Genomic DNA, 26123 nt, shown 5'->3' with positions numbered 1-26123 from the left:
CACAAGTGGCTACCGGGCCCCTGCAGTGCGGCCTGTGCCCACGGGCACACACTGGAGACGCAAGGCACACAGCAGCCTGAGAAGACGAGCAGAAAGCAAGCATCTCGACAGTTGCCACATTCGTCACATGCTGAAATGCCAATATTTTAGATACATGGAGTTAAGAGATATTAAAACCCACTTGGACGGTTTTTTTTTTTTCTTTCTTAATGCGGCTATAGAACATTAGTCTGTCTACAATGTGGGAAACCTGGGTTCGATCCCTGGGTCGGGAAGTTCCCTGGAGAAGGAAATGGCAACCCACTCCAGTACTCTTGCCTAGAAAAATCCCATGGACAGAGGAGCCTGGTGTCCATGGGGTCACAAAGAGTCAGACACGACTGAGCGACTTCACTTTCTCCTGGACAGTACTGGCCTTTAAATAAATTGCAATAGATTTTTGTGCTTGGGCTTGGACTTTGTGTTAGACCTTTCGTTCCCTCAGACATCTTTTCTCCTTGGTTTGGATGTCCCAGCAACCCCACCCACCGCCCCCAGCCCCTGGTGTACCAGATGGCTGAAGTTAACAGAAGTCTGAAAATTTCAGAACGGCTGCTGCCTTGACCTCACACAGAAAATTCTCCAAGATAGGAATAGTTCCTGAAGTGTGTGCAGGTAGAGGAGAGTAAGAAAAGAAATAAACAACTGGCAAGGCAGGAAGGGTCAAGATGCAAGAAAAACCTGCTTTTGATGGTAAGCCCTTCCCCGTGGGTGCGTGGAACCTGGCAAGCCCCACCTGACTGCTCCTCACAGTGAGGACGGGCCGAGGAAGGACCTTTCACCAGCGACGCCAGCAGAGCAGCCCCCGGTGCATAGCTCCAGGGACCCTCTTCGGTCTGGCCAGGCACATGCTCTGATGCTAAGCTAAACCGGGCCCTGAAATTCTCTGAGGCAAGCCATGTGCCTCTTGGAGACACGGTCTCCAAGGCCACGTTCCTGAGGTGATGTTCATGAGAGTCTGCTTCCCAGAAGGCACCCCACAATCTCGAGAGCTGGGGGAGACCCCCCCCCATCCACTCCTCATCTCCTCATGGTGGGCCAGCGGCCCCGCCTCCAGCTGTTCTGAGCAGTTGGTCTGATACAGCTACCCTTTCCAAAAAAGGCTTTTGGCTAGAGAAAAACAAGTGATGACAAAAGCAGCCAATGAGGAGGGCGCGCCAAACCCAGAAGGAGAGAACAGCGGCGGCCAGAAACCTGGAGTCGGGAGAACGACATCCGAGGTCAAGGCCGCACGATGCGCGCCGAGGGCCTACTCCCCGCCGGCTACGCCTGCCGGGTATGGAAGGAGCCGAGGAGACCCTGCCGGGCCCGGGGGCGCAGCCGCGGGGGCGCTGGGGGTGGCGGCCGGGCAGCACAGGCGGGCACAGCGCACAGGCTGTCAGAGCGGGCTGGTGCTGGGCGGGAAAGACGGACGGCGGGCCGCGAAGGTCTGGAACAGAGCCGTCAAACGCACGGTTCTAACCGGGAGTTTTAGGCAGTCAAGCAAAGGCTGACGATGAAGCTCGCTGGCAGAAGAGCATCCCAGGCAGAAGGAGCAACCTGGGCAGGGGCAGCCAGGCCTAGTTTGCTCCGCAGAGCGCGGCGGCCAGGGCGGGCGGAGCTCAGGGCGGAAAGCCGAGAGCTGCCGTGGGGGCCCCGCGGGGAAGGCCTCCTGAGAACGCTGCCGCGCCGGCCCGGCTCCGTGTCTCTTCTCTTCCGCTCCAGGAGGGTCCTCCGGGCTGCAGACGGGGGTGCAGGCAGAACACAAGGGCTGGAGGCAAGGGGTCTGCAAACATTCTCTTTCTCCTTCATTTTTTCCTTTAGTCATGAGGGCCAACCATCCCCATTCTTGTTTTCCTTAAACAGCAATCATGGCGGGGCGGGGATCCACCCACGTTCCTGTCACGTCCGCCTAGTTAAGGCTATGGTTTTTCCAGTGGTCATGTATGGATGTGAGAGTTGGACTGTGAAGAAGGCTGAGCGCCGAAGAATTGATGCTTGTGAACTGTGGTGTTGGACAAGACTCTTGAGAGTCTCTTGGACTGCAAGGAGATCCAACCAGTCAGTCCTGAATATTCACTGGAAGGACTAATGCTGAAGCTGAAACTCCAGTACTTTGACCCCCTCATGCGAAGCGTTGACTCATTGGAAAAGACTCTGATGCTGGGAGGGATTGGGGGCAGGAGAAGGGGACGACAGAGGATGAGATGGCTGGATGGCGTCACGGACTCGATGGACTTGAGTCTGAGTGAACTCCGGGAGATGGTGATGGACAGGGAGGCCTGGCGTGCTGCGATTCATGGGGTCGCAAAGGGTCAGACACGACTGAGCAACTGAACTGAACTGAACTGAATCTCTATCAGTAAATCGTCTTACTTCCTTCTGCTTTTAACGTCCAGTCCAGGATAACAATGCTCTTACCACACGGGGAAGCACATTAACAAACACAACCCAGCACTTACACATCTCCGTTACCTGGACAGAAAGAAAGGCCCACCACGAGACCGCAGGATGTTCCCTGAATTGTCATAAAGGTGCCAAGCTGCCAGTCAAGGGTTTCCTGACTTAGGAAGGCAGAGGGCTTATGTTGGGGTCAAGTGGATAATGACCGAAGTACACTCTGTCCTCAGACTGTCTCACTGACCTCTGTCGCTTTTGACAGACATGATGGATTTTGCATCTGGTCACGGAAGTAACCAGAGCCGAAGTCTTCACAGGCAGGCCAACCCCGGGAAGGAAGTACCCGTGGCACGAGCTCCATGTGGACCAGAATGAACGCCACCAAAGGCCGCGCATTTGCCGCTCCAGACACTGAGAGACGCTGACCTAGTTAGGCATGAGGTTCCTCATTACGAGGACGCGGGGAGGCCGCCAGCAGGCCTGATCAACCCTGTTCGCTCCACGGCTACGAGGAGAGCCATCACCCCGTGACACCACTTCCTGTGGCAAAAGTCCGAGTCTACAGGTAAAAAGGCCCGCGGCAGTGCCTGGGGTGGGGCCTCCCCGCGGCTCTTCCCACGGCACGCAGACGGCACGCAGACGGCACGCAGACGGCACGCAGACGGCACGCAGACGGCACGCAGACGGCACGCAGACGGCACGCAGACGGCACGCAGACGGCACGCAGACGGCACGCAGACGGCACGCAGACGGCACGCAGACGGCACGCAGACGGCACGCAGACGGCACGCAGACGGCACGCAGACGGCACGCAGACGGCACGCAGACGGCACGCAGACGGCACGCACTTCCCTGCGTTTGGAGGGCGCGGGGTGACGTGCACCGGGAGGAGAGGGGAAAGGAGGCAAGCCCCAAGCCTCTCCTGCTCCTCATGCCCCGTGTACTCTCGCTCCAAACCCTGGGCACCCTCTGCGTGTCCCTCACATCACAAGCCTGGATGCTGAAACACCAGAACCCTCTCTTCACAGGAGATGAAGACGCAGCCCAGCGGCGCTCGGCCGTAAGAGGCCCTGGAGGCCCTGGGGAGCTTCCTCAGAGAAGTAAAGCGGCGTTTGGGAGCGCGGGCAGCGCCAGAGGGAGGCAGGCCTGCATCTTCTCTAAGCGAGTGATTACATTCTCCCAGACTGGACCTTCCCGCAGCAAAGTCCCAGGCCCGGGATCTTCCTTCAGGATATGCTTCCTCCGAGCCTGGAGGTGCGCAGAAGGCAGGGATGGAGCCAGCGGGAGGGCAGGGGGAGGGCAGGACGGGAACCTGGGGAAGGCGGAGCGCGTCCGGGAGGACTCGGCCGCGGCCCCCAGCACCTGCCCCCGACCAACCCACAGCAGCGACGGGGCAAGGAATGTGTTTGCCAGCCAAGTGTTTCAGCCTGGGCTGAGGTTGCAGACAGGCGGCCGGGGACAGCACGCAGTATCAGAGCTCTGTTCAGGAGGGTGGGCCTGGAGTGATGTAGAGGCAATTTCAAGTCTTAACTTCAGCATCTGCTAACTGTATGAACCTGGGGCAAATCCCTTAACCTTACGCTTCCTAATCTATGAAAGGAGCACAAAATATCCATCCCACAAGACTGTTAGAGGCACCAAGGAATGAAGGTGGGTAGGCGCAGAATGGATGGAAGTGGTAATGAAGACGCTGGTAACATGGTAGGAGAGCCGTGTTAGGTGAAAGATTAGCTGAGACCAGAGCTCTATACGTCATGATCAACTATGACAGTACTTTAAAGCAAGGACCTGAAGAGGATGCAGCCAACAAAAGGAGCTTGAAGATGCTGGTCCCGATCACTGTGGAATCACATCACTTACTGAACAAAAGATTGGTCAGCTTACAAACGAAAAGTGACGCTCCTCACGTAAATGACCCAGCAATCCCATTCCTGGGCATGAATCTGGAGAAAACTAATTTAAAAGACACATGCAAACTAACACAGCACTGTAAAGCAATTATCCTCTAATTAAAAAGTTATTCCTAACTTGGAGTCACTTGCTCACAATATTAAACAACAAAGATATATGCATCCCAACATTCACTGCAACACTATTTACAATAGCCAAGACATGGAAGCAATTGAAACGTCCATCGACAGAGGAATGGATAAAAAAAGCTGTGACACATACACACAGCATAAACTGGAAGGGCTGGGGCTGGAGCTCCGACACTTGGGCCACCTGATGCCAAGAGCCGTCTCACTGGAAAAGACCCTGGTGCTGGGAAAGACTGAGGGCAGGAGGAGAAGGGGACGACTGAAGATGAGATGGTTAGATGGCGTCACTGACTCGATGGACATGAGTTTGAGTAAACTCTGGGAGATGGTGAAGAACAGGGAGGCCAGGCTGCTGCAGTCCATGGGGTCGCAAAGAGTCAGACACGACTGACCAACAGGACAAAAACAAGCATACACGATGGAATATTACTCAATAAAAAAGAAAGAAATACCACCATTTGCAACAACACTGATAGACCTAGAGAGTGTCAGACTGAGTGAAGTAAGTCAGAGACAGATAAATATCATATGATACCACTTATATGTGGAATCTAAAAAAAAGGTACAAATGAACTTATTTACAAAACAGAAAGAGAGTTGCAGTGTAGACAACAAACTCACTGTTACCGGCAGGGGAAGGGGAGAGGGATCAACTGGGAGATGGGGATTGATATCTACACACACCACATATAAAACAGTGACTACCGAGCGCCTCCTGCACAACACAGCGATCTGTACGCAACACCCTCTAATGACCATATGGGGAAAGAATCTTTTCAATGTGTGAAGATATATATATGTAACTTTGCTTACACCTAAAACATTTTAAAAAATAAGGCTAAATATTTGTGCTGACAAGGAACCTCTCTAGGTCCTAGTGAATGGCAGCAAAGACAAACCCACAGAATAATACGGAGCATAATTTGATGTATGTTTGTTAAATGCATAAGCAATTTCAAATGTAGGAATGCGGATATGCAGAGGAACTAGAAAGATACACACTTTGGCGGTGGGGGGGGTGAAAGTTGGGGAGGGGAAGGGACATTCCCTTTGTATTCTGTATTCTCTGGAGTTCATATTCATGGGTTGATTGCTAATTTTCTTTGACATTGATTCCTCTGAATGAAAAAAAAGTAATTCCAGAGAGATTCCAACAACAGTAACAGAGGCTCAGTACACACAGAGAGGGTGGAAACCACATCCTCACCATAAACCACATGTAAGAATTCCAGGATCCAACACCCTTGTCCCTGTCCCTGCTTATAAGCCCCCTCCCCTCACTGAGGTTCAAGCCAAGACAGAAACAAGCTTCCAGTTCTTGGAGAAAGGATACGGATTTTCAGAGATAAAAATCTTAACCTCATGATTGCAAGAGACTTAAGAGTCCAGAAGTTAAAAGTTGATGCCTCTTCTTGTCTTAATATGACAGAAGACTGCCATATTCTTGGGGGCCTGAGAAGTGGGTAGGTCATGAACCTCACAGGAGGGAGAGTCCTCCCGAGACCCTTGCATTCCCCCTACTCAGTAAAAGAAGGCTACACCCCCACACTGAAGCCACTTGTGACAGAAGAGCTTAGTAAATTGCACAAGAAACTCCAATGATTTAGAAAGTAACTGAATAAAAGACTTCTTTCAAAATTGGCTAAGCTTGCTTCCTCGCTGAGTCTCGGGAACCCGGTAGCTTTTACAAAGTAGGGTTTTGTTTCTTTTGTTCAGAAGGACTGAGACTTTTCCCAAATAAACAGAAAAATTCCATGAAAACTAAGAGGAGGGTGGAGGGAGGGTGAGAAGGGAGGACAGAGAAACCGTGAAGTGGGAAAGCTGTGTCGGCCACGTGCAGGGCTCCAGACCATTCTGACACCCGCGGGCAAGGCCAAGGTGAGCCACGTTGTCAGATCCGCGCTGAGGTCAGAGATTGAGCGTCAGAGGTGGGGAAAGAATGCTGAACTATCTACCTAGGAACTCTTTTCTACTAATTCCATGCTATAATGATATTTGGGAATATTAGGTAAAACATTAAAACTAGTGAAAGTGTTTCCTTTCCATTTTTTATATGGTGAATACTTGTCCCCAAAGCTTATGACCACCCAGAACGTCACAAAGGGACCTTGTCTGGACACAGAGTTACTTAAGGGTCTTGAGACAAAATCAGCCTAGTTTAGACTGGGCCTTAAACCCAGTAAGCGGTGTTCGTGTAAGAGAAAGGAGAGAGATGACACCGAGTCACTCATACACATGGAAGACGCCCTGTGGAGACAGAGGCAGAGACTGGAGAGGAGAATCTATAAAGCCAAGAGGGAGCTCCCCCAGTGGTTCAGGGGTTAACAACCCAGCCTGCAATGCAGGGAGCACGGGTCGATCCCTGGTCCTAGCCGAGGCTACCAGTAGCCAGCAGATGCTAGGAAGACCCAGGAAGGATTCTTCCCAGACCCTTCAGAGCCCTGCCCTGCTGACACCTTGATTTCAGACCTCTGGCCTCTAAAACTGAATTAAAGGAACTAATAATGTTTATGAGCATTTTTTTATGGCATTCCGAGAAAATTAACGCAAGTGGCATAAAACAGGTAAGAACCTGCTGTGTAACACACGGAACTCCACTCAACACTCTGTAATGACCTACGTGGGAAAAGAATCTGAAACAGAGTGGATATATGCACACGCGTAACTGATTCACTCCGCTGTACACCTGATGCTGACGCAACACTGTAAACCAACTCTAATACAAAGTTTAAGAGCACAAGTGGCTATCAGGGAATGTCAAGTTACAGACAGGTGCCCACGCTCTACTCCTATCGACGCTCCTGCACGAGAGTGTAAAGGGAACTCGCCCTCCAAACCCAAGTCTTCACTACGGAGCCTAACTGCTCAGGTACAGCAGAGTCCCCATCTTTCTTAAATGCTTCCAAGTGATGAAAGTTATACCCAACTGAAATATCTGGAAGTCTCTGGATTTTGCTCACTTGTTTCTGGATTTTTCATGTTGGTGGGATAAGAACAGTACTTCCTACATGTGTACAGATGTCACAGGCCATGCTGAGCCCTAAGTGCACCGTATTTTCAACGTGTGCGGGCCCTACGGCCCAGTTTACGAGAGAGGACGTGCTAAGTTCTGAGAAAACACTCAGCATCACCCCTGATGCCAGCAGAGCATTTTCTGCCAAGTGCACCAAGCGGCTGCTACCTGCCCTCCGCCTTGGCCTCCCTATCTCCCTTCCAGATGTTCCAGCCGCCACTGTTCTCTGAGATAAGAGGGCTCCCTTCAAAACACCTTAATTAGACCAGACGGCTGCTGGCTCGGGGAACTCCCAAGGGGGTTGGCCTTGCAGCTTCAACAAAGTATCAGCTGCAGGACAACCTTGCAGGAAGTGACTGCCAAGCCAATTACTGTGGCAGCTACTACCCGGGCATGGGGGTGGGGAGCTCTTTCCCCAGGAGCCCGTCTCTGCAGAGCAGCAGCGCCGAGAGAGAAAAGGCCGCCTCAGTGCTGCCAACAAGCCAACGGCACAAAAATGGTCTTTGCCCCAGCAGGATCCAGGGTGAGAGGTCAGAGGATGCAGAAGCCAGGACAGAAGGAAGCAAAACTGGATAAACAAGTAACCATGACCCAGATGGCAGGCAGACAGGGAGGGGGGTGCTCTGGGCCTAAAGAATCCTGGTTGGCACCCAGAGGAGCTGCAGCAGGAGCGCCAGGCCCTCAGCAGGACGCTGTCAGGCTTAAAATGCCAGAGTCGTGCTTGCTGGAGAAGTTAAGCCAGTGACAGGGAATGTCCCACAGCGGAAACATACAGACGGGATTAGGGAGTGAAGCTGCGACTCCAACACCACGGCACCTGCACACACATTCCCGTCTCACCCTGTGTGAGAAAGGGATTTACTGCTCCCGCTACTCAGAAGAGAAAGCAGCAGCTCTGGACATTAAGACAGCTCCCTGCATTTGCTCAGCCTGCCCTGCAGAAGCGCCGAGTGTGTTCAGGCCCTGTGGTTGTGCGCGTGTCTGTGTTCAGGCCCTGTGGTTGTGCGCGTGTCTGTCTGCTCTGCTACCTCTCTGTTCCAGGCTGGACAAAAGCAAAACGTTCAAAGGTTAAGAACGAAAACCACAGTGGGATACAACTTCTCCCCCAAGGATGACTGCAATCAAAAGAGCAGGTAATACATCCGGTCATGAAGACACAGGAGTCCTTGGACACTGTTGAAGAGGCCGTGGAAAACAACTCAGCAGTTTCATAAAAAGTTAAACTAACAGAAAGCCCCCAAATAAACCCTCACATAGGCGGTCAAATGATTCTCGACAAGGAGGCCAAGACCATTCAATGGGAAAAAGGCAACTTTTTCGACAAATGGAAAAACTGAATATTCACATGCAAAAGAATGAGATGGTTGGACTCTCACATCATATAGAAAAACTAACCTCAAATGGATTAAAGACCTAAAACAACGATAAACTCTTGACAGAAAACATAAGGGAAAAGCTTAACATTAGACTTGTCCACGATGTCTTGGATAGGACACCAAAAGCACAGACAGCAACAACAAAAACACAACTTAATCAAGATGTAAAATTTCTGTACATCAAAAGAACACAGAGTGAAAGGTAGACAAATCATAGAGACAAGGGGAGGTTGCCAGGAATTAAGTGAAGCTGTAGGGAGCTGTTGTTCAATGAGAACAGAGTTTCCCTTTGCAGGATGAAATACACTAGAGAGACGATGATGGTTGTACAACAGCGTGAATTTATCAACACTGCTGAACTTAAAAATGGTTAAGATGATAAATTTTACGTGATACGTATTCTACCACAACTTAAAAAAAATCATTTTCAGTAACATTATTCATATTAGCCAAAAAGTGAAAAGAACCCAAAGTCCATCAACCGGTGAATTCATAAAATGCGGCATACCTCCTGGAATATGACAGGGCAGAAACCAGCGACAGGATGATACGAGCTACCACAAGGAAGAGCTGCAAAGCATTATGCAAGGAGCCAGTCACCAAAACATCACATAGTATACATTTCAGTTATATAAATCTCCAGAAAAGGCAAATGTACAGAGGTGGCAAGTTGACTGGGCTTCCCTGGTGGCTCAGCGGTAAAGCAACTGCCTGCAATGCAGGAGACCCAGGTTCGATCCCTGGGTTGGCAAGATCCGCCGGAGGAGGGATGGCAACCCACTCCAGTCCACTTGCCTGGAGCATCCCACAGACAGAGGAGCCCGGGGGGCTGCAGGTCACGGGGTCACACAGTCGGACACGGCTGAGCAGCAGCAGCAGAAAGTCGACGGTAGTCTGGGCTGGAAGTGCACACGGGGTTGACTTCAAAAGGACACAAGGCCCTTTCTGGGGCAATGGAAACCTGGATTTCGGTGATGAGTATACTACTCAGTTTCCTAAAATTATTGAACTGCACACTTAAAGCTAGAGAAATTTATGCCATGCAAATTATACCTCAATAAAGCTGTGGTTTAAAAGGGCAAGAACTTGCTATTAAACTCTATCTATTCAAATACGAGTTTTCTACAGTGTGTCCCAAAATTGAGGCTTATTTTCTCAAATACAAATGGAAGAACCTTAATGCTGCTGCTAAGTCACTTCAGTTGTGTCTGACTCTGTGTGACCCCATAGACGGCAGCCCACCAGGCTTCCCCGTCCCTGGGATTCTCCAGACAAGAACACTGGAGTGGGTTGCCATTTCCTTCTCCAATGCATGAAAGTGAAAAGTGAAAGTGAAGTCACTCAGTCGTGTCCGACCCTCAACGACCTCATGGACTGCAGCCTACCAGGCTCCTCCGTCCATGGGATTTTCCAGGCAGGAGTACTGGAGTGGGCTGCCACCTTAATAAGTTACATTAAAAACCATCATCATCATAAAAAACCAGCCCCTGGGGGGCGGGTCTCCATCACTGTCCTTTCTGATCAGGGAAAAAGCAAAAGAAGTCACAACATCCAGGTGGCCACGCCTGTCAGAATCTACCCCAGCAAAGGAGAAATAACAAGTGACAGAAATAAGTCGTTAAGTAGGCTGCCCTGTTTTCACAATTAGTGGAGAGGCTGAAACAATTAAGACGCGCTAATAATAAAGCCCTCTTGCTGGCATTCCTCACTCACTGACACCTTTGACCTGCTGCCCTGCAGCTTTCTGGCGTGTTTGCAAATTCATTCTATTGGAATCAGAAATGGGTTTCTGTACAACGACTCCAGTTCCCCTCCTTAAACTACAGTAGAAAACGGAAGATGCAGCCTCAGGAGGGCAGGAGAGGAGGGGAGACTGACAATTTCTGAAAATGATTCCAAGAGAAGGAAGAGTGAGCTGGGGTTGGGAGGACTGGAGTGGGAGTGTCTAAGACTTGACTTGCCACCACTGTGAGCCATCTGAATTCTGCTCTTAACTGTGAGCATGTCTTTTTTTTTAATCATGTATTTCTTTGGGAAAAAAAAAAAGTCTTTCCTCCTATTTTAAAACAGCAGCAACACCTGGAGTCTGCTGTATGAGCTGTGATTCCAATAAATGTTGTCTCTGGAAGTGAACCGCTTTGGAAGCAGTTTGCATGATACTCAGTGGGATTTGCAGCCATGTTTCTCAAACTTTAATCTGCCCCCGAATTACCTCAGCAATCTTGTTAAAATGCAGATTCAGAATCAGGAGGGCGAGGGTGAGGCCCCAGAATCTCATTTCTAAGAAGTGAGGTGAGGACCACACTTTGAGCAGCAAAATGTGAAGGTGGCCTCAGGGATGCAGCTGTTAAAACCTCTCTTCTCCCTGATTAACAGGAGCTTTCCACACACGCTGTGAATTTAAGCAGCTAAGCCATCCTTTCTGGGACGTGAACTTTTTTCTTTCCTCACTCGGTGACAATCCCTCTGGCTTACACAACTGCCCGTGGACGGCCCGCAGACAGCATAAAGCTGTGACTGGAAACCGGGATCTTTAAGATTTGGCGGCTTTGAGCCCAGGTAAAAGGAAGTGGGAGTGGGGAGGCAGTCTTCCCTCAGGAGATGGAATTTGCCCGGGACTGAAGGTGAAAACTGGGGGTCCCCGGTTAAGACTCCGCGCTTCCCCTGCAGGGCGAGGGTCTGAGCCCCGGTTTGGGAACTAAGACCCCACGTAGAGCAGGGTACAGCCAAAAAAAGAAAAAAAGTGGAAACAGAATTGGAAGGAGAGAACAGACAACCAGTGAGGCACTCGGAAACACAGGCTCTCTGGAGACCTGGAGGAAGGGTGCCGTTCTGGTCTGGAAGCCACGTGGAACCAGGGAAGAAAGGACTGAGAGCGGTCAGAGGTACAGGGGAGAAGAGAACTCAGCCCTGAGAAATGACCCCGGGGACAGTCAGGAGGCACGCGGCGCCCTTGCGGACCCTCCCAGACGCGCCAGGATCCGACCAGCGGGGAAGCTCTGGGACGGGGCCCCTGGCCTGGAAGACGTCCCTGCATCCGGGCGGAGTCAAGTCAAGACCTGAGTCTTCACGGCGACTCATCAGATCCGGGCGAATCCAAGGCCCAGGACCCCCGTGACCCCCAGACACTGTCAGAGCAACTCCAGGGCCGCGGCCGGCCCAGGAGGGGCCGCACCCCCCTGGAGGCCGAGTCAGCCCTCCAGGCCCAAAGCCGGCGGCGTCTCCCGGAGGGGCTCCGGAGGCTGCGGCCACGGAGCGCAGAGCCGCGGACGTTCCCGGGGCCTCGTCCTGCGCGTCCCCACCGTGGGCTTCGCCGGAGACCCCCGAGGCGGCCGGCGCGGCCTCCAGCGCGGGCAGGGGCCCCTCGGGCTGCGGGCGATGGGCCCCCTCGGTCCCGCCTGCTGTCTCGGCACCGAACCGACCAGACGAGCGGCACGGACGGCGCCGGGGCGCCCGTGGGGTCAGCCTCGCAGCCCCACCGGCCGCAGGCCGGGCCCCCACCCCGCTCCCCACCCGGCTCCGCGGCCGGGTTCTCAGGCCGCCCTCAGCCCCGGGAGCCTGCCCACCGCCCTTCCCTACATCCATGTCCCCAGCTCCCAGGGCGACCACCTGCCTGCGAGGCGCCACGCCAGGCCACCTGGCTCTCCTTTCGAAGCCTCTCCCGGCTCACTCCTCTCTCCACCAGGCCCCGCAGCCCCCCACCAGCGGCTGGAAGGAACGGCCCCTCCGCAACCTGAGCACACGCCCGCCCCGCCCCGCACGGAACAGGGCTCCGCTCAAAAACGCCACCAGCAAAATCTAGCACTTCTGTCTGCCGCTCCCAAGGCGACTGTCGCCTGCATCGTCCTATCTCCCCACCCCAAGGCCCGCAGGACCCGCGAGTCCGCGCTCAGAGTCCGCGCTCGCTGAGTTCACCCGGCTGGCCAAGGAGCGAGCACGCCAAATCCTCGACCTCGACCTCGATCTCCTGGCTCTAAAATATCCTGTGTGTCCTCCTTCCTGGTGCAAAGACTCCCTGTTAGCACGCGGATTCAGTGTGAAGTTTTCTACCTGAAACTCAAGACCTTCCATCAGCTGCTCTCCTCTTTGCCCAGGGGACCCTATTTGCCACTATTTCTGTCTACTCACTCTTCCTTTGCCTCCAGCTGGGCAAGTCACTGTATTAAGGTCAAGAATCACCACTTGGCGCTGGTTTTTTTTCAAGTGTAGCTGACTTACAATACTGTGTTCTTTCCAGGTGTGCTGCTGCTGCTGTAAGTCGCTCAGTCGTGTCCGACCCTGAGAGACCCCATAGACGGCAGCGCACCAGGCTCCTCCGTCCCCGGGATTCTCCAGGCAAGAACGCTGGAGTGGGTTGCCATCGCCTTCTCCGTCGTTTCATGTGTACAGCAAAGTAATTCAGTTATACTGTGTGTGCGCATATGTATTCCCTTCCATAACAGGCCGTCACAAGACACTGAATCCAGTCCCCTGTGCTCCACAGCGGGGCCTTGCTGGTCACCTGTTTTGTACACAGCAGTGTGTATACATTAAACCCAGACTCCTAAGGCACCCACCCCCACTCTGGGGACCATGAGCTTGTTTTCTGTGAGTCTGTTTCCATTTTGTAAGTTCACTTGTGCTATTTTAGCGAACACATGTAAGTGACACCATATGGTACTCGTCTTACTTCACTTAGTAGGATAATCCCTAGATCCACCCGTGCTGCAGCGAGCGACATTATTTCATCCATTCTAGGGCTAAGTAACAGCCCAATGGCAGAAAGTGCAGAGGAACTAAAAAGCCTCTTGATGAAAGTGAAAGAGGAGAGCGAAAAAGTTGGCTTAAAGCTCAACATTCAGAAAACGAAGATCATGGCATCTGGTCCCATCACTTCATGGGAAATAGATGGGGAAACAGTGGAAACAGTGTCAGACTTTATTTTTAGGGGGCTCCAAAGTCACTGCAGATGGTGACTGCAGCCATGAAATTAAAAGACGCTTACTCCTTGGAAGGAAAGTTATGACCAACCTAGATAGCATATTCAAAAGCAGAGACATTACTTTGCCAACAAAGGTCCATCTAGTCAAGGCTATGGTTTTTCCTGTGGTCATGTATGGATGTGAGAGTTGGACTGTGAAGAAAGCTGAGCGCCGAAGAACTGACGCTTTTGAACTGTGGTATTGAAGAAGACTCTTGAGAGTCCCTTGGACTGCAAGGAGATCCAACCAGTCCATTCTAAAGGAGATCAGTCCTGGGTGTTCTTTGGAAAGACTGATGTTGAAGCTGAAACTCCAATACTTTGGCCACCTCATGCAAAGAGTTGACTCATTGGAAAAGACTCATGCTGGGAGAAATTGGGGGCAGGAGGAGAAGGGGACGACAGAGGATGAGATGGCTGGATGGCATCACTGACTCGATGGAGGTGAGTCTGAGTGAACTCCAGGAGTTGGTGATGGACAGGGAGGCCTGGCGTGCTGCGATTCATGGGGTCGCAAAGAGTCAGACACGACTGAGCGACTGAACTGAACAGCCCAATGTGTAAACACACCACACCTCTCTATCCATTCATCTTCGCGGACACTTAGGTTTAATTAGCGCTGCCTATAACTGGAATAGTAGCTGCTGCTGCTGCAAGTCACTTCAGTTGTGTCCGACTCTGTGCGACCCCACAGACGGCAGCCCACCAGGCTCCACCATCCCTGGGATTCTCCAGGCAAGAACACTGGAGTGGGTTGCCATTCCCTTCCCCAATGCACGAAAGTGAAAAGTGAAAGTGAAGTCACTCAGTCATGTTCAACTCCTCACAACCCCATGGACTGCAGCCAACCAGGCTCCTCCGTCCATGGGATTTTCCAAGCAAGAGGACTGGAGTGGGTTGCCATTGCCTTCTCCAGGAATAGTAGCTACCATTTGCTAACTATTTAGAACGCTCCAGATACTACACACAACTGCTAAATGAATCATATCACTTTAACATCACCTTAACTCAGAATCACACCGTAACACGTCCGTAAGAGAGTTCTCAACTCTCACCCATCTCAATGTTTCTCCCGAGGTCTCACCATCTTGATAAATGGATCCCCTCCTCTCAGCTGCTCAGGCCAACAACCTACACATCACACACATTCACCTGTCCTTTGTTCACACGCCAGCACGCCCCCCAATAACTCAAATCCTGTTGCTTCTAAACTCATGATCCAGCCTCAAGCTGTCTCCTCAACTGTCCTCTGCCTTCATCCAAGCCACCATCCGCTTAGACCCAGACTGTAATAACTTCAAATGGCCTCTTTTCTGCTCTTTCTCTCACACACTCTATCCTTCTGAGAGCAGCCGAAGAGGATGCTTACAACAAGCAGGTCTTCTCTGGAGATACTGCAAACAGGTAGACAGATGGACCATGGCACATCCATACGGTGGAGTATTTCTCAACAATAAAAAGAAATAAACTACTGATGCATGCAGCAACATGAACGAACCCCCAAAATCCGAAGCGGAGTGGAAAAAGAACAGTGTGCACCACGTGGGGTCATTTGCAAGAGATGCAGGGATAGCAAAGCCTTGGGACACAAACGACCCGCGGTTGCATCTGGGGGCACTTTCCAAGGCGACAAAAACGTTCTGGGTCTGGCTACGCATTTGCTGAAACTGCTCGGAAGTAGATCGGATCATTTCACCCTGTGAGGACGGTGCAATGGGGCCCCGCCCCCCAGCCCAGCAGTCCTGGCTGCCTGTGACCTCGCCAAGCCCCCTGGGTTGGAGTCTCTGCGGCAGCCTCTCCCCGGGTCCCGGGGCCCCATGCAGAGCTGGCTCCCTGCCGTCATTCGGGTCCAGGACGGTCCCCTCTTCGGAGAGGGCTTTCCGGGCACACGTCGGGCCGAGCCGCCCAGGGAGCCTCGTCCACAGCCGTGTTTTCCATTTTCACTGCGCGCGGCACTGAGCACTCTCTGCTGTTTTCTTGTTTACTGTCTGCTTCTGCTACCAGAAAGCAAGCTCTCCCAGAGCGGGCGCCCCTCTGTCGCTGGGCCCCAGTGTCTACGCCAGCGCCCGGCACGTTCCAGGAGGGCTTGCCGGCTGAACGGGGATGCTGGCAGGACCCCTCTCTCCGCTCGACAGCCCTGAGATCCGAGGCTTGTAGAGGAGGCGGGACCCTCACTGACCCGCAGACTCACAGCATGAAAGCAGAACGCTGGGGAGCCCCCCAGCCCGTGTCCTGCCAGCGCTGGTGGACATGTCCCCGGGAGGTGGCGGGGCAGGTGGTCCTGCAGGGACGCGCGGGGCCTGGCTGCCAGGACTCAGGTCGCTGTTTCCAAGTGCGTTGACCTTGGCCTCCCTGGCCTCCTGCCAGCCGGCTTGAACACCCGCTTGTTAGAGCCGACGCAGACGAGCAGCGGCCAGCAGTCACTAGGATGTTAGGGGTCACCCTGCGCTCCTGGACTCTCCCGCGGTCACAGAGGCCTCCCCCAGGAGGCTGCCCAGGCCCAGCGCGGGTGGGGGCGGGCTCCACGATGTGGTCTCCATGGAAACACCCCTCACACCTTGCTCTGAGGTCACTGAAGAGACTACAGGAAACCCCCTCCTAAGATGAGGTGGTGCATCACTCCAAGGGAATCGTTAGAAACATCATTCACACTTTTCTTTCCAAAATAAATGCATTTGACTTCTGATTAAAAACATAATAAGTCCTGTGTCTGGGCCTCTGGGTACAAACAGAAGAACAGATTAAAGAAAGCCTACCGTGCGGGGAGGAACAGACTGGGAGGCTGGAGTGGACGTAAGCACACTGCCTCGCGTCACAGGGATGGCTGGCGAGGCCACACTGCGGGCCTCCCCACGGCGCAGCTGGCGGAGCATCGCCTGCCGTGCGGGAGACCTGGGTTCCATCCCTGGGTCAGGAAGATCCCCTGGAGGAGGGAAAGGCTGCCCACTCCAGTACTCCGGCCTGGAGAATTCCAGGGAGTGTATAGTCCATGGGGTCCCAAAGAGTGGAACACGACTAAGCGACTCTCACCTTCACTCAAGGACATGCCGCGCAGCGCAGGGAACGCTCCCCAGCGCGCAGTGGTGACCTGAGCCGGCGAGAATCGATACAGGGTGCTTGTCTGTGTAACAGATTCACTCTGCTGGACACGTGAAGCTAACACAACGCTGTTCCTCAACTGCACTCCAATAAGAAGTTTTAAAAAGGAAAGCCTACCTGAGCGGCAATCTTCCCAAGTTGCCCATGGAAACAAATGTTGAGTGAATATATAAATGGCACGGGGATAACACCCCCGTGTTATATATGCGCACACGAAAGACAAAAAGATGAAAATCCCAGGGTGTTAACCCTATCAACTACAGAAAAGGTTACTTTACGGTCCATGTGATTCCACTAAATAGTAAGTTCATCTTCAATATTTAACACGGGTTTCCAAGGATGAGTTGTTTGGGAAAACCAGAGGCTGTACAGTAATCGAGCCGCCTCACTGCTGCTCCTGGGGAGGACGGGGCCCTTAGCAGCCTCAGCAGACAGTTCTGGAGATCGGGTGGGTGTGAACCAGGAGGAACCATCTCTGTGCTGCGTGTCCACCCCCTGGGCCAGTAACAGGGAGGTGTCGGCGTCCACTGGAGCCTTCTGGACCAGACTCCAGCCAGCCTTCTAGGAACCCAGCCACTGCACGCAATATGCACAGCTCTGTGTGGCCGGCTCGGTCACCTTCCAGAGCCAAGGGGGGTGACGGCAGGACTTGGCGTGACAGTCACCAGCAAGGGCTCCCCAGGGCTGCAGGGAGGAGGAGGCCACCTGCCTCAGGGTCCTCCTCTCACCCAGCCCCTCTCTCCATCAGCGCAGCCGGCACACCTCCCAGATTTCCCGCCACATTCCTACCCTCGTGGGTTCTTCCAGTGCATCTGAAGATCAAATTCCGATCTTTTCTTTCAGAAGCCTAATCAGGGGACTTCCCCAGCAGTCCAGGGGTTAGGAAGCTGTGGTTTCACTGCGGGCAGCCTGGGTTCAATCCCTGGTCAGGGAACTGAGAGCCCATAAGCCACGCAGAGCAGTGCAGCCACAAAAAAATAAATGTTTCACAAGCCCAATTAAAATTCATCCTAGTAAGCTGTCCACATCCAATGGCTTCCATTCTGTAAATGGTTAACCAATTTTAACTTGCTTTCTAGCTTAAAAACATGGGCTTTTGTGAACTAGGGCTACAGCTGAGAACACAAAGGCAGCCTAGGCTGCCACGTGGAGGGCCAGGGCCAGAGGCAAGGAGGCCACGCCGTGCTGTGACTCCACGGATGTGACCTCCAAGGGAGGCAAAGCTAGTCCCCGGCAAGGAGCATCACAGAAAAGGGCACCAGCAGCGAGAAGGGCGCACACGAGGCCTCGGGGGGGCTGGGAACGCTCCACAGCGATTTCTGCGTGACAGCAGCACGGACGTGCAAATACGCGGAAGCGCACCCCCAGACCCTCACACACGCGGAAGACCCGAGCACCGCGCCGGCCACGCAGCGCAAGTGCAGAGAGACTGCTCCGTCTGGGTCGTGCTGGAATTCTGCCGCGTGTGCAGTCTTATCTGCAGCTATTCGGGGACTCCTGAATTCCCAGGACCCGCGAGTCCTCACCTCTCCAGCCCACCTGGCACCTGGGACGGCCCGAGTTGATACCCCTTTCATCTCCCTTCCACAGGGAACTCTCCGGGGCCAGCGCGGTGGCGCTCTCGATTGTCAGCTTTAAAGCAATCTAGGGCAAGCATCTGTCTGCCCCGGGCCAGTCATAAAGAACAGCTACTCTGCTCGCTTTACAGCCTGGACGTCTCAGTGAACCAGAGAAAGCCTTTGAACATCCCTCTCAATAGGAGCACAATAAACATCAAATAGGAGGAGCGCGAGAGGGCCTGCCACGAACGCAGGCCCCCGGTAGCCCATCTGCAGGAAGGCGCCCTGCCCGCCTGGGACGCGGAGGAGGCGGGCGGGGGCGGCTCCCTCCTCCGCTCCCAGCCCCGCCGGTGGCTGAGACAGCCTCCCAGCCTTTCTGTTTCCCCAGGTGGAAGCATCAGATGACAAGCAGCAAAGCTAGCTAGCGACAGAGCTGCTGACAGCGACGGAAATTGCCAAAAAGTAAAACGGACGTCGGTGGAATGCCTGTGTTCTGAGAAGGCTCGGAGAAGCCCCACAATCTCGTCTTCAGGGTAAGCCGACGGGGCGGCCCCTGCCTCCGCTCCTCCCGCTGCACCCGTGGGAGACTGAAAGGCTGGCAGGTGAGGCCTGCCTGGGGGCGCTGGGCTGGGGGGCAGGCGACCCTCCAGGGGGTCGGGTGGCCTGCAGTCCCACACAGGCACTGCGGCAGTTTCAAAGCATGGAGTCGGGTTCGAATTAGGAGACTGTCCAGAGCCAGAAACCTCTGACAACTCTGCCCAAACCTTCCTCTCAGGGTGGAACAGACAACTCGGTCAGAAGCCGCTGAGCCCCCGACACCCAGGCTTTACTGGCACTGAGCTGAGTATCCAGGTCTCTCAGCTGAGAAGATGTTCTGACTCTTCCACGGCACCTGGAATGAGACCATGTTTCACCTTCTACGATCCCTACAACTGGTCAGACCCGTGGATTTACAGAATTAAATGGACGCGGGATTAAATCCTGCCAGTGTGGACGGGTAAGATTTAGACCTACTGAATGGTAAACACAAACACACACAAGACCCACCAGCACGGCCTCAGAAAACACTGCTTTTGCAAGCACAGGCTTCCTAAAACAAAACAGTCCTCAGCAGATTTTTGTGCTGTTTTGCCCTATAAACTACTTTTCTCAGTTACATAAAACAGCAAATTGTAATCTGAAGGCTTTGCAGGCTGGCATTCCAATCTTCTCTGAGAGTTTAGGAGGAAATAATTCAGCTTGCTCATCTTTCTCACTTTCTGCGTGGTGCCTGCCAGGTGAAACATTCTGCCCCAGTGCTTGGTTCCGCAGCACCCCCTTTTAGAGCAATGTGGCTAGAGGCTGAGTAGGGTTTTTTGTTTTAAACGTTTTATCTACCCACCTGGGTGTGCTGTGCTTTGCTGTAACAATACTGCTGATCTGAAAATGTCTCCCAAAAGATACTTGTTTCTGTTTGGAAACCAACAATCACCTGACATAAAACATCACCTTTTAAAAGGGTGCCCTCAGTGGGAGGTGGGGGGGTGGTGACCAGACTTTCAGGGGGTGGGAGGGATGGCAGAGTGGTAACGCTGGACTTCGGTCACGTAAGCACTGCTGGGCACGTTCACGCAAAAGCATCTGACTACACACAGTTGGTGAGTTTTATGGTCTATAAATTATACAAAATAAAGCTGTTTAAAAATATGCCCAGGATTCACAAACGAGATTTTTTTCAGATTTTGAGTGCTATTCAAATTAACATGAAAAGTATTCATTTTTTCCCCGGCTACAAAGTTATGGTATCTGGGGGCAAATCAACGTTCTCCTGAGGCAGTTTCTCGGCTTCTGCACCGTTGTCTCGGGGGCCGGGCCTCCGTGGCGGGTGCAGAGGGGCGGCCCGCACCATGGGATGTCACCAACACCCTGGGCCTGTTCACCAGCTGCCCGCAGGGCCGCCTCCCCCCATTACAATTGCCGAAAATGTCCCCAGACTTTGCCAAACATCCCGCGGGGGGCACAAGAGCTCCTGGGTAAGAGCCGCTGCTCCAGATGCTGGAACAGCAATCTGCTCCCAGGAGGATGGACAAACGCAAACAGAGGCTTCCCACGCTCCCCCCAACTTCAAGGCTGGTTCTCGTCCCCCCTCGAGTGCCAGCAGCCCCAACACCCCCAACACAGGGAGCTTTCACTCTCACAGCGGCACCTGTGCCTGTGCCCACAGTGGTTCACACCCAGGGCCCCTTCTAGACGATAAGCCATTATTTTTTAAATGAGTAATTTTCTAGCCCTGGGCCCACGTCTCTCTCTCAAGCATGGCTCTCAGCCTGGAGTCCCACCAACTGCGTGCTCTGTAACTGCCTGGCGGCCCCTGACTGGGACCCTGAGCACAGTGCCACGCAACTTCTTTTCTTGTTTCTAGTAATTTTTAGTGGAGTTTTGTGGATTTACAGTGTTGCATTAGCTTCAGGTGTACACCAACGTGAATCAGCTACACAGACACATACACCCACTCTCCCTTAGAGTCTTTTCCCGTGGAGGGAATCGCAGGTTGTTGAGGACTATTTCCTTGCTTATCTGATACACAGCAGTGCGCACACGTCAACCCCAATCTCCCAATTTATCCCCCCCACGGCTTTCTCTCCTGGTAACTGTAAGTTTGTTTTCTACATCAGAAACTATTTCTGTCTCAGCACCAGGCAAATTCATTTTGCCAGTGCGGACCCAACAACAGTCTAAGGTTCCAGGAACATTCTGGGACCTTCTGTCTTTGAACTTCAAGGCTGAAGTCATGGTCTCCGTCTTAGAGATGAAGCAAGCCAGGTTCAGAGGGAAACTCCGTGACTGGTGCCCAAGGCCACACACGCAGCAGAGCTGAGACCCGAGACCAAGCCCCGCGTCCCTTCTCGACTCCCACGCCTCCAGGGAACCCTCCTCTGAACCGCTCAGAGGATGCACCAGGGACCACGCGCCTGCTGGTGCTCAGACACAGAAGCCCATCTGAAGTCTGCAGTGTCACCCTGCGAGGTGGCGGCTCCGAGCCCCGCGCTGTAGGCAAGGAGACGGAGAGTGAGGTAAAGTCCACATCCAAGGTCACGCAGCGGGGCCTGAAGTGTGAACGCACGGGGCTCTCGCCCACCACCCCCTCCAGCCTCCTCTCCTCGAGAAATGGCCTATTTCACTAGGAAGAATCAGGTAATGGTTTTGGCTTTCCGGTACATAAATTCCACTCTCATTCAAACAGATATGGATTTGGGCTCCTTGTAACTTACTCCTTCTATAACATTAAAAATCTAGTCCTATGCACATCTGTGAGAGCCCTGGAAAGGCCCTAGGTGAAAAATCACCAATTCCCTCCACCCAGCTGTCAAGGAGTGGTCAGGCTACAATTTCACTACTGGTCTTCTAGCAGTGAATCATCTCGGTTTTTTCTAGTTCTCAGCCAGTCAATAACCACATCACTTAGGATCTATCCAGAGTGACAAACATATTATCAAATAATCACACAATTAAAAGTCAAGACAAAAGCACCAGGAAGAAGACATGAGTACAGAGGGGGGCTCTGAAAATTTAGAATGGGAAGGCTGAATAGGGTTGTGAATGTGATGCAAGGAATCAGGTTTGCAGGAAGAGCTGGGAGTTCGCTTGACGGTGAGGGAAGAGGAACTTTCGGTCCTGGTGAACAGTATGTGCAAAGGCCCTGAGGCAGAAGGGAACCTTGCATGCACGGCCCTCAAAAGGGGCCAGAGAGACAGCAGCGGCCAGCCCATGCAGGGTCCTGCGGTAAAGAGAAATTAAGGGTCAGTAGGGACAGAATGTGCTCAGACCTACATTTCTAACGAGCGCTCTGCCTGGGTCACCTGAGCGACCTGGGCCAGGACACAGTTCAAAGAGCTCTACTCCGGATCCTACAAAACAAGTCTGTTTCTTTTTTTTTCTCTCCGGGGTGTGGTGCCCCTCCCTGGCTAGGAACTAGCTCCCTTCTTTTTCTGCTTGTTTGTGAAGTTTAAAGGCCAGACTTTTATCAGGTCTGAGGCCTATTTTCTTTCAATAACTCCAACACCCACCCACCCCCACCCCAGGAAAGTACTCCTCTTTCCAGAGAGATGTCACTTTTGCCAAGTGGCCGATCAGTGACAGAAGGTAGGGGAATCTGTCCTTTGGGGTTTTCTTATATAAAAGGTACAGGCAAGCTCAGAAAGGAACACAGATGCTGGTCTCCTGCACCTCCTCACACTCAAGAACAGTTAAAAAACAAACAAAAAACCTGAGATAATATTAAGATCCCTGTCCTCCCTCTTGGCCACACATACACCTCCCCACCAACCCTCTAGGCCCTGCTGGCCCAGCTCCAGGCTGTCAGAACTGCTTTCAGTTTCTTCACTACTAGAGGCTGCAGCTCACCCCACCCTGCACCGCTAAGAGTCCTTAGCACCCACTGACACTTCCTCCAGGAAGCTATTCCTACCCAACCCGTGCTTTTCAGTCCGTGAAGGTCCTGCTCTGAGTGCCAACAGCATTCTAAAAAGGCAAGTTTTCTGAGATTCACTGTAACTGGCTCACCCACCACTTGCACGAAAGGCGGCGCACAGGTCCGGCCAGTAGCCCCAGAAGGACACATTCTGGGTGTCACTGTCCCAGCTAGCACGACGCCTGGCACCCTGATGGGAATCCCTCTAACACTGCATGAACGAACGAGCAACTAGATATGGAGACTCAGCCTCCCAGGAGCAAGAAGAGAGACCTTCGATGACAAGACTTTCCGTTCCAATAGGTTTGGTTGTTAATGTGCACGTAAAACAGTCAAGTTATAAACTTTAGAAAAGGTGCTAATTTCACTCACGGACATTTGAAAGGATTAAAAATATGAATGCAGGGCACAGATGCTCAAGGGTTTTAGACAGAACCAAAACTTCAGGCAAGTTAGGGGAGCAGCAGGGTGAGAAGGAACCCGATTAAAAGACCACACTAGAAACACGGAGCGGACAAGCGCCGCCGGGCCGAGCCCCTCTGGTTCCGAACACGCGGCCGCCGGGTACCTGGGCCCGTTCCCGGCCCGGCGCAGACCTGCCTTGCGCCCGCGGCTCCCCCGCCTCCTTCTCACTCATCTACGGCGCCTGCCAGGCACCCCCGGGGCCCTTCTAAGAAACACTCTCCTCGGTCACTTTTGCTCCTTCAGAAACACCAGCCTCGGGGCACCGCTGTCGCCCAGTTTCAGTAATCCGACACCGTCCCGGGTGGCACTGGGGTTTGCCCGCGGGATGGGGCCTGTGAGCCGCCCAGCATCGCACCACCAGAGAGCAGCCTCTCAGCCTCGTCCCAGCCCTTCGGACACCGAGGGAGAATGGAAGCGGCGCCCGGGAGATGCCCCTTCGCACTCAAGTGTGAGTGCATGCTACCCCAGCCGACAAGCCTGTACGGAACCGGGCAGGGTCCACAGGCGTGAGCGGCGCGGAGGGGAGCGCGCCCAGGAGCCGAGAATCCCCTGCGGACGCTGAAGCCCCCGGGCCGGGGGACGCGCGCGCGGGGTTACTGACCCCGAGCGCCCGGCCTGGCCCCCTCTGCGGGGGGCGCAGGGCCGGGACGCCCGTCCCCGCCCCGCCGTCACCCGGTCCAGGCCGAGCTGACAGCGGCCCCCAAGCGGCGCCGCGTCCGGACGGGCAGAAGAGCCGGGAGTGCTGTTTACAGCCGAGAGCCGGGGCAGCGTCCCGGCTGCAAAGCAAAGCACGGCGCGCCCGGCCGCCCGCACGCGCAGCGCCCCGGGCCCCCGCGGCCGCTCCCCCCGCCCCGCGCGCCCCGAGTCCGGGGTCGCGCCCCCACTTCCACCCAGCTCCGCCCAGAGGGGACGAGGACCGAGGGGGGGCGCGCAGGCCCCCGAGAGGGGCTCCCTGGGACCCGCTCCGCTCCCGGAAGGCGCCTGCGGCGAGCTCCTACAGAGCAGCAGCGCCCCAGGGCAGCGCGGGCGCGGAGCAACGCCTGGGCGGGGGAAGGGGTCCTCTCGGGTCGGCGCCCCGCGACGGGGCTCGGCCCGGGGCGGCTCTTCGGCCCGGGGGCGGGCGGGGGCCGGGCGGCGCGCCTACCTTGCAGGCGGAGTACACCCCGAGTTTCTCCAGCTTCTTGGCCCGCGGGGCGGAGCGCAGCCTGCGCCTTCTTCACGGCGATCCGGGCCGAGCAGCCGCCGCCCGGGCCCTCGGCCGCGCCCGCCGCCGCCCCCGCCGCGGCCGGCCCGCAGGAGCCCGCGCCCCCGGCCGTCGCGCCCGGGGGGCCCTGCGGGGGCGCGGGGGGCAGCGGGGGCGCCCCGGGCGCGGGCCCGCCCGCCTCCGACATGCCGGCCCGGAGCGCAGCAGGCGCCGCGAGTCGGGGCCGCGGCCGCCGCCAGGGTCTCCGCCTGGCTCTGGGCGCCGGAGCGCGGGACCCCCCACCCGCCGCCCGCCGCTCGCCGCCCGCCGCCCGCCGCCGCCCGCCGCCGCCCGCCGCCCGCCGCCCGCCGCGCGCCGAGGCCGCAGCTGCTCGCGGAGGGAGGGGCCGGCGCTGCCCGCCGCGCGCCGGGCCTCCTCCCCGCGGGCCTCCCAGCCCGCCCGGGCGCTCCTCCCCCGGCCGCGCGCTCCGCCCCGCCCCCCGGGCCTCCTCCCGGGCCCCGCCCCGCCCCCGGGGCGCTCCTCCCCGGGCCGCGCGCTCGGCCCCGCCCCCCGGGCGCTCCTCCCCGGCCCCGCCCCGCCCCCACGGGCGCTCCTCCCCCGGCCCCGGCCCGCCCCCCGCGGCCTGCCCTGCGCCCCAGGCCCGCGCCCGCCCGGGGGAGGCCCGCCCGCCAGTGGGGAGGCGCGCCGCGGGCTGGAGGGGTGGAGAGGGCGGGGGACGCGGGCACCTGCCGGCCGCCCCCCCTCCAAGCCGTCCCCGCGGGGGCGCAGGCGGGAGGGACGCGCCCCGTCCGTCTCTCTACTCCAGTCCACCCGCCCTCGGAGCCGGGCAACTTCCTCCACCCTAGCGGGAGCCCGAGGGAAAAAAACATTTTTGAAAAGTACCCGTCCACGCTAATCCTTTTCTTTGTTGCTAATTCACCAAAATAAAGGCGTGATGTTTTGCGTGTCTCTTTGCAGTTCCTTTGCCTTCCAAGGTCTCTCTTTTAATCCAGAACGCTTCCAGCCTATAAGCGATCTCTGGATCCCATCCGGCAGAGAAAGGGAAAGACGTTACTCGATATTTTCTGACATTTTTGTTCGAAAGGGCTGGTTGTGGAAAGAACGGTCGTCCAAGAAACGCCGTGTGAAAACTAAACGCAGGGGGAGAAGTTGGCTGCTCGCGCTCATCTCTGCAGGTGGGGGTTAGAACCGTACTCCTTTCTATATCCTTCTTCCCTGTAATGTTTGAGTTTTCAAAACTGATATCACCAGCATGCATATTAAACATGAAAACAATTAGGCAGCATCCAAAAGAATGTGTTGATTCTGGCCTCAAACTTAAAAAAAAAAAAGCTCAACTCAGCGTTTTCAACTTTGTTGAGACTGTCGCAAACTACCGTTCCCATGGTTGATGACAAGGAGAGTGGTGGTTAGTAATTCGCAGAATGTTTCAGTTTTCTTCATCTGAAGGTTGTGCACTTTTGGTCAGCCTTTCGGAAGCAGCTTTTGAAAGCCCAATGCTATATTTCAAGACCCTCCACAAGTGTCCTGCTTTTGTACT

General features: G+C 54.7%; 1 protein-coding gene across 1 annotated transcript in view; it reads right to left on the bottom strand.

Annotated features, from left to right (window-relative positions):
- The window catches only part of KAT2B (lysine acetyltransferase 2B), a 99593-nt gene extending 74808 nt beyond the window's left edge, over positions 1–24785 (bottom strand). Inside the window, 2 exon segments of the mRNA XM_018053238.1 lie at positions 24524–24583; positions 24585–24785. Of these exon segments, the coding sequence (XP_017908727.1) occupies positions 24524–24583; positions 24585–24770 (246 nt within the window). The 5' untranslated portion in view covers positions 24771–24785.

The sequence above is a fragment of the Capra hircus genome, chromosome 1 (genome assembly GCF_001704415.2).
Source record: "Capra hircus breed San Clemente chromosome 1, ASM170441v1, whole genome shotgun sequence".
Taxonomy (NCBI): Eukaryota; Metazoa; Chordata; class Mammalia; order Artiodactyla; family Bovidae; genus Capra; species Capra hircus.
This window is presented reverse-complemented; position numbering and strand designations above follow the sequence as displayed.